Source organism: Gavia stellata, chromosome 16 (assembly GCF_030936135.1).
Source record: "Gavia stellata isolate bGavSte3 chromosome 16, bGavSte3.hap2, whole genome shotgun sequence".
Lineage (NCBI taxonomy): Eukaryota > Metazoa > Chordata > Aves > Gaviiformes > Gaviidae > Gavia > Gavia stellata.
The window spans coordinates 21,021,051-21,034,684 of record NC_082609.1 but is presented as its reverse complement, the minus strand read 5'-3'; the positions used below and the strand labels follow the sequence as shown (position 1 = coordinate 21,034,684).

The 13,634-nt window shown below is 47.3% G+C and overlaps 1 protein-coding gene across 1 annotated transcript in view; it reads left to right on the top strand.

Moving 5' to 3' along the window:
* The first annotated feature begins 6,507 nt into the window (after window positions 1–6,507).
* The window catches only part of PCDHAC1 (protocadherin alpha subfamily C, 1), a 33,114-nt gene continuing 25,987 nt past the window's right edge, over window positions 6,508–13,634 (top strand). Inside the window, exon 1 of the mRNA XM_009809549.2 lies at window positions 6,508–9,069. Within this exon, the coding sequence (XP_009807851.2) occupies window positions 6,655–9,069 (2,415 nt within the window). The 5' untranslated portion in view covers window positions 6,508–6,654. The remainder of the gene's footprint in view (window positions 9,070–13,634) is intronic.

The window sequence follows — 13,634 nt, the reverse complement described above, 5'->3', positions numbered from 1 at the left end:
ACTGAGTCGACTTCTGTGCTCATGGAGACCAGCTCCAAAGCGCTCTTTGAGATATCGGGATCAAGTTTAGTGTTCCTTGCTCCATGTTAGAAACTGGATACAACTTCTACAGGGAAAAGCGAAGGTCTCTTACATCTGATTTTTATAGCGTGAAAACGAAGTCTGTAGGGCTGCCGGGGTTGTAAGAACAAGCAGCACTTTGATAGCGTTCTTTTTCCTGTTAGGCGTTCAGTTCGCCAAAGACACGCGTTTGGATGTTTACCATAGTTTTGTGGCAAACTGCTATCTGTAACGTGGTATATTTCTTTTGAGAGCGTACATTTTATTGGGTTTTGTACTAATAGAAGTGGTTTATACGAAGGAAGTGGACTAAAAAAATAAAATCGCAGATCGTTAGTTCCAAATTGACAAGAATGGTGCTTGTAGGGGTACCGAAAAACAGTAAAGAAAGTTGAAAACTTCGTCTCGGTCCTGAAAAAAATTGTAGGAGTGGGTTGTCTCCCGCTGATCCATACAAAAATGTGTTCCACGAATTTCCCTTTCCTTCTTGCATCTATTTTAGACCCCTTAGGAAGGACTTTACGTTTGAGTTCTTTGTGTATTTGCTGGGCATTGTGTTTCTAGTCTCCTTTGATCATGTCCGATAGCTGTTGTGCTTAAGGGGAGGGTGTCATCATCTCCTAAGTGTGTGTGAACTACCTTCCTTTGTGAGTAGCAAGGCTTATCCCAGAGTTGTAGAGTTGCCACTTTCTTTCATTAATTCATACGGATGTGACAGAAGGCACGAACAGCAAACCGCGATCTCCTAAAGGAGAAGCTTCTGGTTAAGTTTATAAGAAGGTTTAACTAATTCTGTAGAAGAGGATGGAAAAACTCGGCACTTGCGCACAGGTGTGGGAAGCAACTCATTTCTTTGGGCTATAATTAAGGGCGATGTGGAGTTTCTCAATGCCGATCGTTTGGTCAGGGGAGGCTTTGGCTTTCCGACGGTTTCTCTGACTGAAGTAATGAATTCAAGATCTGAACGGGATTTGTTACGGACGTACACTGGCAGAAAATATTTCAGTTCTTCTTTTAGAAACATAAAGCAATCTTGACTTCAGAACCAGAGCTCGTGAATGCTTTCACTTCGTAGCATAGTCTGGGCAGGAGGCATTAACAGAAGGCACTAGAATATGCAGTCGGTGCCTTGAATAAAAGATCATAATTTCACGCAGGGATGTCGGTCGCTGCAATCCCAGGCTCTCATTCCCGCCTCATATCGCTTTGGAGAATGATGCTGGTTACCAGCGACGAGCCAGCCGAGGCAGCTGGGTGCGCTGCGGAGCGCTTCGGCGGGCGGCTCCGGGGGTGGGAGGGGCGGGGGAACCGCAGCTGCAGCGCCCGCACCGCCGTGGTGGCCGGAGGCTGTTTTGCAGCCTCGGAAATGGGGATTTTACAGGCAGGGAAATGCCCGGCACGGCTGCCGGAGGAGTTGCGGGAGACGCCGGGTGTTCGGCTCGGAGCTGCTCTGCTGCACGAGTGGGACCGGTCCCCCGTACCCACTGTCGCTGGTGTGTCTCCCCGGCAGCTTCCACCATGCCCGGTGGTCTCTGACTGGGGGTAAATAGACCAATCTATACCCTCGCGTTCGAGAGACGAGTTCTTGCCGACGATATAGCAAATAGCACGTTGTGAGTCCGTATTTCTGTGGCTTGATGTGGGTAATGAGGATTTTCGTGGGGTTCGCTGAAATCTAGAAATCCTCTGCGTACGAGATTGTTCTCCCGGGTTCCTTTTAGTCATCTCCGCTCCCGCCGTCCCCACGTAGCAGCTGCGAGCTCCCGTGGCTTGTTGAAGGGCATCCTGACGTCGCTGGCCGCTGTGCCAGCAGCCACCGCCTGCCTCCACAGCGGGGGGGTCCGAGCCGCGGGAGCAACAGCGGATCAGCCCAGAGCTGCTCTGCCGGCCCCGTGCACCGGGGGAGGCGCGGGGCTGAAAGTGAGCCCACGGGGGACAACGCGGGCTGCCTGCCAGGCCGGGTCCTGAGCGGGGGGAGCCCGGTGTTTCGGGTCCCTGGGGGTATCGCCGTCCTTGGGTTTATCTCTGCCCGGAGGAGCCCACATGCGAAAGGCGCTAGCAGGGTCCTTGCACCTCCGTCGGCGGCTCCGCGCTGGCGATTTGGGCTCGGTCCGAGGAGGAGCTCCTGCTCCTGGCTCCGGTCTTCCTCAGTCCGCAGGCAGACCCTATTTACTGTCGGGCTCCGGTCAGTGTACGAGCTTTTCCCGTGCTCCTTTCCGGGTGGACATGAGGGCTGGGGGCTGCCAGTCGGTCCGGGGACAGCTGCCGGCGCGGAGAAGGAGGAGAAACCGCGGGGCCGTCGCTCCGTCTGCTCCCCCGAACGGATTCAGCCCCTTCTGCTGTCTCCCGCTGAAGCGCCGTGTCCTGATTTAGCACCGGCGGGCGCTCCTCGGTTCTGGCGGTCGCCCCTCGGGTTTTCCCGAGCCTCAGTACCGAGCGGGACGTGTCCTGCAAACCTCCGCCGAAGGCACCGCTCCGCGTCTGCACCGCCTCTGATGCATTGCCCGCGGAAACGGCGCCTTAAAAAAATCATCGCTGACGTAGATGATGATGTTCAAACACGCGTGGTCCTTCGTGTGGTGCAGCCGTGTGCTCCACAGTCCCGAGGTAACCCGGTTTTACTATTCACCTTTTTTTTTTTTTGCCTTTGCTCTCTTTAGAGTTTCTTCTGGCCGCTGCCATTGTTCCGAGCACAACGTGCACGGCTGGGCTCATGACGTCTTATTGCCGGAAAAAGGGGTGATTGGCTGAAAATATAAGACGGGGCGGGAGAAAGAGCACGTAAGGGGTGCTCGGGGCTCTGAAGCGGTGTAAATGCAGCACTGCAACCGCCTGTCGGGCGGAGGGACGTGGAGGAAGGCTCTGTGAGCACGTCGGGGAACGGGAGATGACGAGAAGGGTTGTGTAACGAGGGGTGAGACCGCGGAGGTCCCGGACTGTGCCCTCGGGATCGCAAAAAGTTGAATTCCTCGGCGACTCGGGTCAAACCGGCTTTAAGAATGGGTCAAGCCGAGGGACGGGAATAGGGAACGGTCCGGAGACAGCAGACTGAAGGCAAACGTGAGATCAAAGACGAGGAGTTTTAAACAGTGGTTACGTTATCCGCTGTGATACCAAGGCAATTGTCTACATTAAAGGTGTTTAGTACGACTGATGTGCAAATAACGTGATTAAGATAAGCGACTTGAGATGGAGAGGAGACCTTTGAGATTGGAGACCCTGAAAAGAGGAGTTAGGCGGAAGGGCGGCCAAACAAGAGTGAGAGTGGAGAAACTGAGTGTAAAGGCACCTTTGAGACCCCCGGGGCAGCTGGATGTGGGCGGTAGAGCACGAACAGGCCGGGAGGAACGGGCCTGGGACTCTGCCGAGCAGAGCAGTGGCTTCGCACCAACGGCAAGGCTGGATTCTGCCCCCACGGCACAACGGTGTTACTCCCTTCACGGCAGGGGTGGCTGTGGTGTAACTGGCCCTGGATATTTAATCTTACTAAGCACTGGATTTTGGCCTGGCCCAGAGCTGTCTGCCTGAGCGGTGTGTGGATCGGGTGCTCACCCAGGCTGGAGCGGGAAGGCAGCGCGGTAGAATCTGGGTGTTAAGATGGTGCCGGCAACACGCGTGTTCCGGTGAGTGAAGCTGCCTGACTGCTGGGGATGTCACTGGCCACAGCAGAGAGTGGAAAAGGACGATAGGACAAAGGATGCCAAAATACTAAAGCAGGGTTGTAAGGTTTAAAAATGTTAAAAAGAAAGAGAATCGAAGGCAGGTTCCCCTAGAGCCCTGCAGACAAGCATTAGGCAACGCTAGAAAATTAGAGATGTAGAAGAAGTGATTTCGATGGTAAATGAGTAGTAAATGAGTGAATTAAAGACGAAATCGGTGTAGGCTGCCAGATACTTCTCAAAAGGTGAGTACATCTTGGAAAGAGGCAAACGTACAATTATTTCGACTGATTTTGCTAGCGCTGCTGGTACTCCAGGCACCGGTACTGTAACCACAGCTTATTATTCCAATATTAAGATTTCAAGAAAATCTGCCTTTGAGAGGGTCTGTCTGTTCAACAGGAGGATCTTGGGCCCGAAATTCTTGGGTTTCTTCGTTGCAAACTCAGTCACAGGCGGGTGGGTAGAGTCTGTGTGTTTTACCTGGGTGTGCACCTGGGACACCAACACCCATCTGCCCTAGCCTTCCCGGGTGGGTGGGTTTCTCTTTGCCGTAGGCCAATGTTAAGGGAAATTTATCACTCTTCCCTGTGACTTTAATAGATGTTACTGCATTGGGTCAGGGTGTTCATAATGACTGTGCATCACTACAGAGCAGTAAACCCAGCAACTTTTTCATATATTGTAGATGACATCATATCTTAGCAGAAGAGGAGCCTAGGGCAAATGTGGGGTGGGGGGAGTCTGGATGACCATTTTTTGGTGACTGTGTGGGAATTGGGGATTTCTGTAATTAGCAATCAAGAAAAAAAAACCCCAAGTTAAACAAGGTACTGTAAATACTTACATTGTGTACTGTGTGCAATGGTTCACCGAACAAATGGACGTAGTGTGTGAATTAAGGTGGATGTCCAGCAGCTCCGCGGCTCCTGCGCTCATCTCCCCGCCAACCCCGGAGCTCTAACGGGTGCTGTGGTGTCAACGCAGTAAAAGTAAAACGCAACATTCAGGTACTGCCAGGGGCGCCTGGAGTTAAAAAAAAATCGTAATATCCGCAGATGCTTGTGCTGGGGCTGACCAAGACTTGCTCCGGTGCTGGCAGGATAGGAACCTCACTGGGAGGTTTTGCTGAGTTGTGAGGATGCAAACAGATGGATCGATTTTATTTTTTTTTTTTTTAATTTAATGTACAACTTTTGGCTGTGCTCCCGATTTTCTCCTCTTTCGAAAGGCTCTGATACTATGTGTAATTGAAATGTTCTTTTTCACTTGTCTGGAAATTCTCAGCTACATAAAGAAACACAATGAATGCAAGAAAGGTTAAAATCTGTCCTTGTCGCACATTTATAGCCTCTTGCTTTTGATCGATCAGGATCTCCTGGTAAATAAGCTGTCACAGAAGGAAGCTGGAAGTGGAGGGTACCGCAGGGGTTGTCAGGGCTTGAGGCCCATGGGTGTAAACTGCTGCCGAAGGTCATTCCGGGAAGGTTTTCCAGGAGGGTATTTTGAAGTGCTTTCTGCCCTCTCCCATCTGCTTAGGGGGTAGTTGCCAACTGTGCCCTCCGTGCAGAAAGTTGGGGGAGCAGAGAGCTTTGATTTATTTTATTTTATTTTATTTTATTTTATTTTATTTTATTTTATTTTATTTTTTTACTCGTGATCTGCTATCTCTGCGTGGCATCAGCTCATCTCTCCCCACAGTTCCTGGGCATGTCCTAGATGCAAGACCTCTCTGGCGCCGATATTTATTTCTGTACAAGTAATTCCACTGCTGCAGCCTCCCACTTTCCCCCGCCCACCCGAGCCACCCCATCCTGCTTTGGCGGGCTGGATGGGAGCTCGTCTGTGGCTGCGGGTGATCCGGCTGGGGACTGTCAGAGGAGAGATCCTTCTCTCCAATAATTCTTGCTAATTTACATTGTCCAGAAGGCGAAGTGGGAAAGAGGCCTTTTTCTTTTTTTTTTTCTTTTTTCCCCTCTCTCTCTTCCTTTTTAGTTTTTATTTTCCCTCTCTCTTTTTCTTTTTTCCCCTCTCTCTTCCTTTTTATTTTTTCTTTTCGCGCCCTCTCACTTTTTATTTTTCTTTTGTCTTTTTTCCCCTCTCACTTTATATTTTTTTTCTTTTTCTTCCTTCCCCCCCTCTTCCTTTTAATTTTTTTATTTTTTCTTTTTTTCCTTTTCCCCCCTCTCTCTTCCTTTTAATTTTTCTCTCTCTCTCTTTTTTTTTTTTTTTTTTTTTTTTAAGTTTAACAGGGGTAGAGTCGACTGCCTCCTTTAATTGCGCTCTTAAAACCCCTCCGGGAAGTGTTGTGCTCAGCCGGAGCCTGCCTGGACTGTGCTGACCCGTGTTTAGCCGATGCCTGTCACTTCTCATACGCGTTTCTCTTCCACCGTGGGACTCTGACAGCGTGCGGCAGCGCATCCTCTCCCGCAAGGAGCGGAGGGGGGGGTGTCTGCTCTGCAGCTCTCCTTCACGAAAACGTGCCGCGGACTCGGGGGCCCAGAGCCCCCCCGGATCTTCGTCGGGGCGTTGAAAAAAAAGGAGGCGGGGGGGAGAGGGGGAGAAGCAGCCGCCGGCCGGCGGAGCGGCAGCGGCGGGGGGAGCGCAGCCCCCTCCCCCGGCGGCGCAGGTGGCGCCGTGGCCGCTGGGTGGCGCCGCCGCCACCGCGCATGGAAGAGACTCGCGGGGCCGCCGCGCCGGTCAGAGCGAGCGGCGGCGGGCGCAGCGCAGCTGCCGCTTCTCCCCCGACGGCAGCCGGCGGGGCGGGGCGGGGGGACCCCCGGCGCCTCCCGCTCCTGCAGCGAACTTCTCGCCTTGCCGCCGGTGCGTCCCGGTGCCCGTTCGCTTCGCGCTGGAAACTTCGCGGGGTTTGCTGAAATTCTGGATTATGGTCCTGCTGAGCCGGTCTGTGGGGAGCTGAGCCAGGGGAGGAAGAATGCGGGTCTATTTAATGGTCTTCTGCCTTATTTGCTGCACCGCGAACGGGCAAGTAGTGTATTCCATCGCTGAGGAAACAGAGCGTGGAGCGTCTGTTGGCAACATAGCGAAGGATTTAGGAATGGATGCAGCTACGCTTTCAGCTCGGAAATTTCGCATGATCAGCGGTTCAAGTAAGCAATATTTTAATATAAATGCAAGCACGGGGGTTTTGTCTGTTAACGAGCCTATAGACAGAGAGCAGCTTTGTGAATTAAAGTCCGCCTGTCTTCTGAATTATGAACTCGTGTTAGAAAACCCTCTAGAGCTTTATAGGATAGAATTTAAAGTTTTGGACATAAATGACAATTCCCCCAGCTTTCCCTTAAGTGAATATCATATAAGCGTGCCTGAGTTCCTGTCACCTGGGGCACGGTTTACGCTCCCCAACGCCCAAGATCTTGACGAAGATACCAACAGTGTGCAGAATTATACTCTGAGCCCTGATGAACATTTCCATTTGGAAATGCAGACACGCGGGGACGGGAGTAAATATCCTGAACTGGTGCTGAAGAAAGCCTTAGACAGGGAGCAGCAAGCCACTCACAGACTTGTCCTTACAGCCAAAGATGGTGGGGATCCTCCAAAGTCCGGTGATGTCCCAGTCATTGTGACTGTGCTGGATACCAACGACAATGCACCAGAATTTGAGCATTCAGTCTACAGGGCGAGTATCTTGGAAAACTCCCCCAGTGGCACTTTGGTAGTGCAAGTGCATGCCACAGACTTGGATGAAGGTCCGAACGGAGAGGTCAGGTATTCATTTAGCAATACTACTTCTGCTGATCTACAGCGAATGTTCTTAATTCACCCGCACACTGGGGAGGTGACAGTCAATGGCGTTTTAGCTGTTCAGAGACCCCTCCTCGAGATGCTTATTGAGGCAAGGGATAACGGGGCATTTGGCATGTCCAGCATGGCTAAGCTGCTCGTGGAAATCACTGATGTGAACAATCACGGCCCAGAGATAACAATTACATCCCTTTCCAGTCCCATTCCTGAGGATGCTGTTCCTGGCACAGTGATAGCTCTGCTGAGTATTGTGGATAAGGACCCTGGGGAGAACGGGAAAGTAACCTGCCAGATCCCTGATAACCTTCCCTTCCAGTTAAAGCCTTCCCTTGAGAACTACTACAGCCTGGTCACCAGTGGGCTTCTGGACCGAGAGCTGATCAGTGGGTACAACATCACCATTACTGCCACAGACTTGGGATCTCCACCCATCACCACTCAGAAGACCCTTTGGGTGCAGATTTCTGATGTGAATGATAACCCCCCTGTCTTCAGTGCTGACACGTTCGATGTGTTTGTGGAGGAGAACAATCCTCTTGGTGCTTTTCTCTACCAGGTCTCAGCATCTGACCCTGATATGGGAGAGAACGGACAGGTCTCTTACATGCTCAGGAATTCCACGGTTGCAGGCAGTGCCCTGGCCAGCCTTTTGTCTGTGAGCTTGGCCAATGGGAGCATCTATGCAAAACGTGCCTTTGACTTTGAGCAGCTTAGGAGGTTCTATTTCCAAGTGGAAGCCAAGGACAATGGGTCACCAGCCTTGACCACTGCCGTAACTGTGAATGTTTACATCTCAGACCAGAATGACAATGCCCCAGCCATCCTGTACCCCACCAGTCAGAATGGCTCAGTAGCTGTGGAAGTTGTGCCCCGCCTGGCTGATGAGGACTACCTGGTGACCAAAGTGGTGGCGGATGATGAGGACAATGCGCAGAATGCCTGGCTCTCCTATCACCTTGCCCAGTCCTCCGACTCCACCCTGTTCCGCTTGGCACCACACTCTGGTGAGCTGCGCACCACGCGCTCTATGCGCTCCACGGACTTCCTCAAGCACAAGGTGGTTGTGGTAGTGCGGGACCATGGGGATCCGCCGCTCTCCTCTACTGTGACAGTTGGCATCCTGCTGGCTGACACACTGCCTCAGGCACTGCCAGACTTCGATGACAGTGGGGAACCACCACCACTGCTCAACGCTACAAACATCTACTTGATCGTTTCCCTTGCCTGTGTCTCCTTCATCTTTGCAGCCTTCCTCCTCTTTCTTGCCATTGTGCGGCTGTGCCGCTCCTCGACTTGTTGCTGCAGCAGCTGCTGCTGCCCAGCTGATGAGTATGAAAAGTATTGCTATAGCGTGCACATGCTTCCCAGCTCCCACCTCCCACCGGACGTGCTGGAGGTCACTGGTGTGGGTAAATTGACTCATACCTACTTGTACAGGGCATCTGTAGGTCTTGGACCTAGTAACAGCAGCATCCCAAATGGTGATGCTGGGAACATTCCCAGCGGCTCAAGGTTACAAGTGCCAGGACCCTGCATCCAAGTGCAGCAGGTCCAAAGTGATCGGTTGAGTGCTGTCCTCATGGTAAGTACTTCTTCCTTTCACTTTTTTCTCCCCGGCACATGGCCTTACCTCTACACTGGGTTGCTGTCAGTGCTGAAGAAGGTACTGAGGGTATTTGCAGGAGAGCAGGCATCATTTCATGGCACCTGGAGGAAACTTCAGTTCTTTTTATATCTTTCCTAAAGCCAAGATCTCTTTGGGTGAAACATGGGATGATAAAAGAGATTTTTTTTTTCTCCCACAAACATTTAGGACTTTTAGACATAACTGAAGGCAAAGAAGATGTAAGTGAAAGCTAAATACCTTGCAAGCCGAGCCATTGTCTTCAGATAGCAAAGTAGGGGCATGATAAGAGTCCATGCAAGTTTCTAATCCGTGGGTGGTTCTAATCTACACTGCATGGAGCCTGTGACTTTTTTTTTTTAAATGATTTTTTATTTACCCCTCCCTCAATTCCTGAGACTTTTTCATTGAGGGGTGGGTAGTTTGCTGAGCCAACGTGCTGGTTTACAATGCCCAAGGTAAGCTTATGGTGGAGTAGCAGGAATTCAATATCCAGCACCTATTTAGGAAATGTCATTTGATTGCTTTCCAAGCAATCCATAGGTTTTGTGAATCTAAAATAATTCTTCTCTGAGCCTCTGACCAAGCTGGTTTCTTCTCAGTAGTGTGATGGGTGACTTTGCAGGAGGAAATACCTTTGATCACAGTTCAGGGCTACAAGGTGGGATATGTCTGCAGGTCTGATCTGCTGGGTGTTGCTGTGTCATTCGTCAAAGATTCCATTTTCTTATATGCAAAATACCTCTGGTTGTATTTTTAATAGGTGCTGTGAGTCATCTTTATATTTTTGTGAAGTTTTGAGATGTTTTGTCTGCAGACCGTCAAATTTCCTTAGTGTGCATAACGGTAACTAACCACTGTGGGCTCTGTTCAGGCCAATAGTCTGGTAAGAGCTATTCCAGATGTTTCTAAGGCAAATGTAAGAACCCGTGGTAGACAGACACAGCATAATCTGCTTCCTGCAGTTGTTTTTATCCTAATTTACAATTATTAGAGGTTGTCCGAAGTCTGTAACCATTGTGTTTATTTTCCTTTTTGAAATCATTATTGTACCTTTAAATACATGTAAATGGCCAGCCCCTTTTTGAACCTTGATGTAAGGGTAGCTTCAGCAACTTGTTTGGATAATCAAATACATATTCAGCTATATAGCACTTCCCTTTATAAATCCTGAATTTCCAAGTAGTGATTTTTAGTAAGTTTTCCCTTGTTCCAGAAAAGATTCCTGATTTGCTCTTAACGATGCAATTAGTTTATCATGCCTTCTCTTATTTATCTGTTGGCATGGTGAAATTGGTTTGTGGTCGTGTGTCCGTGTGTCCCGTCCCCCGCCCCGCCCCCCCCCCCCCCTTTTCTGAACATCTTTTCCACATAAATCTTACTGACAAGGAAAGATCTTGTCTCAAATATTTGTTATTTGATTTACTTATGATGGTTTACGTAGTATTTAATCAAAGTCATAATCAGTTTTGAGTTCTGTTCTGTGTAGTGGCAGAGGGATTGCACATGTCTTGGGCCTCTCACTATGCAAAGGAGGGGTTGGAATAAATCTTGCAAAAGCAGAAGTGTCAGTGTCTTTCAGTAAGAAATTGTAGAGTCCAGGAAAACAGCAAAGGTAGTATGTAAAGAAGAATTTGTACCTAATGTGTTGGTGTACTTCAGGAATATCATTGATTATTTTGAAGATCTGAAAAAAAAAAAAAAAGAAAAGGCTGAGTTAGAATCTTTGTAATGGGGTGTTAAAAACCTTTTTGGCAATCTCTCAACTCAGAAGGTGTCTGCAAGACCCCTGATAGTGTCTTCAGGGTGTATCCTTGGCTGGAGAGTAGTTCATAATTGCAAAACTTTTATGACAAAGGTGATAGAAAAAAACCCTGGTGCAACTACATTCCATGCTCCTATTGAGCAAGAACTTGAAACTCAGGTTTTCAACATATTTATGGACTGAATAATGGTGAAATTGCAAAAGTATCCCTGATCTCTATAATGAGAACAACCAAAATGTCTCTCATTATGTCCCACTCTATTTCAGTCATTCAGGTGAATTTTTAAATTTGAAAAATGAGACACCTTTTTAGGAGCTTATGAGAGTGGGCAAAATAAATCCCAGATGTCACCTTTAGCAGTTTTATTTTCTTAGCTCCTAATGCGCAGAAATGGGTAACCACAGATGTGACCTACGTGGAAAGTCCAACGGCTATGTATTAATTGAGCTGAGTAGGGGAGCAAAGGCAGAGACTGTGAAAACTTTTCTACCCTTAGAAACAAAAGGATGTCAGTTGTATTAATTTGGTGCCGATGATTCCAGTGGCTAGTATACTGGAGAATCAACTACCTATATATGCATGCATATGTACGTTTATATACAATTTACATATATTTCTTGCAAAATTTGCAAGTTATTAAAATGGCATTCATATTCAAATAATCAAATAATTCAAATAAGTGGGCAGAAGCTGCAGTTTCTGGACTTTCATTTCTGTACATGCTTTAGATTCACCAAGATTTAAAATAAAGTCTTAATTATGTTAAAGAGATGCTTGGAAAATAGTTTCCAGTCATGTGAGGTGGGAAAGAGAGCTGTCACTCATTCTTGAAAACTATTCCTTAGTCCAAATCCCTGTGAACTTAAATATGATTTCTATGCAGAAAGATCACAGTCACTTTATTAGTGAGGAATATTTTTAATCATTTAATATTAAAATTAGAGTATTATAATTTGTCAGTGTTTACTGATAGAAATTTCAGTAAAAAATAAAATTTAAGTTTGGGTGTTGACTAGATTTTGTCTTTAAGTGCTTTCAGACTGATCCATTTGATATGTGACCTTTGAACTTCTGAAGAGGGATCATTGTATTGCTCCCTAAGAATATGAATGTAACAAAAAGAAAGCATCAAATATTTAAAAGGCACTGGGAGCAACTCCATACTTACAATTTAAGGCACTGGAAACTGCTTCAAAATTGTAATTGCTAATAATCCTTGATTTACTTATTTTTTTTTAATTGAGGGAGCGATTACGGTTTTTAGTATGTGGAAGATAGAAAAAATGTCTACATATACGAGAAGTTAATTGAAATTCCAGAAGTTAAATGTATTTTCAAAATTTAGGTTAACTTTATTCTTGGTCTTGATATGCTTGATAGGCTTGAATGATTTTTACGTATGCAGATGCATGAGACCCTTCTGTGCTTTTAGATATTTTATTTAGGTTAGAGCTAAAAATAGAATTACGTATGGCCATAACAGCAGTACAGTAAACTGTAATTGTGTATCTTGGTATTTTGCAGTGTCTTTCTGCAGTGTAGCATGAGCAACAGCTAAGTGAAAAGCGTGTTGCACTGCTATCCTACTGTGCTGTATTAGAGACAAAGGCACTAGTGGGATTACTGAAATAAGCAGTAGTTCACTGAGTGTTTCTGGGATCATGATGTGACCATGGATTGTTACAGTTCTTTTGTTTGCTTCTGTTGTCCATTGTGCTACACAAAAGGCCTGTAAGATATTTCTATATTCAGAGTGTAGTGACCTCTCTGTGATTTGACATTCAATATTTAGGTTACATCCAAAAATAGAAACAAACCTAGGGATGGGGACTATTTCTTGCTAAACTGTAATAGGAGTGGAATCATTTTACGCAACACGGCATGCATTTCCAGTGATAAAAATGGATGCACTTACCTTGAGACAGTGGCATGCAATCTAGGATGAACTGCTGCAGGCTAAGCATCAGTGGCTTAATCACACAAGTGAAGACCAGCCATGTGAGTAAGCCCTCCCTATATCTCATTCTGATGGGAGGATGCCCCATAACATAGCCAAATGTAAGGGTGAAGCACCTTCCCAATTTTTTCTCTGTGCTGATAACAAACTGCCCAGAGCCAGCAGTCTTATGCCCAAATTGTAAGAATTCAGTTATGTAGGCAGATTTCTTGGCTACAGAAGTTACTCTTGGGGTCAGGCCAGGAAAATCCTAGAAAGAGTGATGATCAAAGAAAATTCAGCAAGGGAAACTGCTGTAGATTTCCCTCTTTTTGACTACTACGATTACCTTTTGCAAAGAAGGATGCAGCTCCACTGTTCAACAAAAGAACACTGTGTCCAGGAAAGGCTACAGATGCCTGGACTGAAACTTTGCTTGTCTAATGTCTGCCTTGGAGTATTATTTTTAGAGGTAGTGGAAGGGAGAGTGACAGAAGGACTAGCTTGAGACAAAGGACTTGAGGGGATGTGGACAGTAATGTGAGTGTATTTGGAGATGCATAAGGCAAAGGCAGTGGTGGGCAGGGAGGGATGAGATTGGATGGTGACCTGGGCTGAAGGAGGGTAGATATGAGTAGTAATTCTTGTATGGAAGTATAGAACAAGAAAACTCAAATTTGGATCAAGTCCAGTCTTTTCCTAGATCAGCCACCATTTAATCTTAAATCTTCAAATTCAAAGGTTTAAATTTTAATTGTAAAAATACTAGTTTTAATTGCAAAATTCACTAGGTTGTGTCCATTATTCCTATTGGAAAGTTA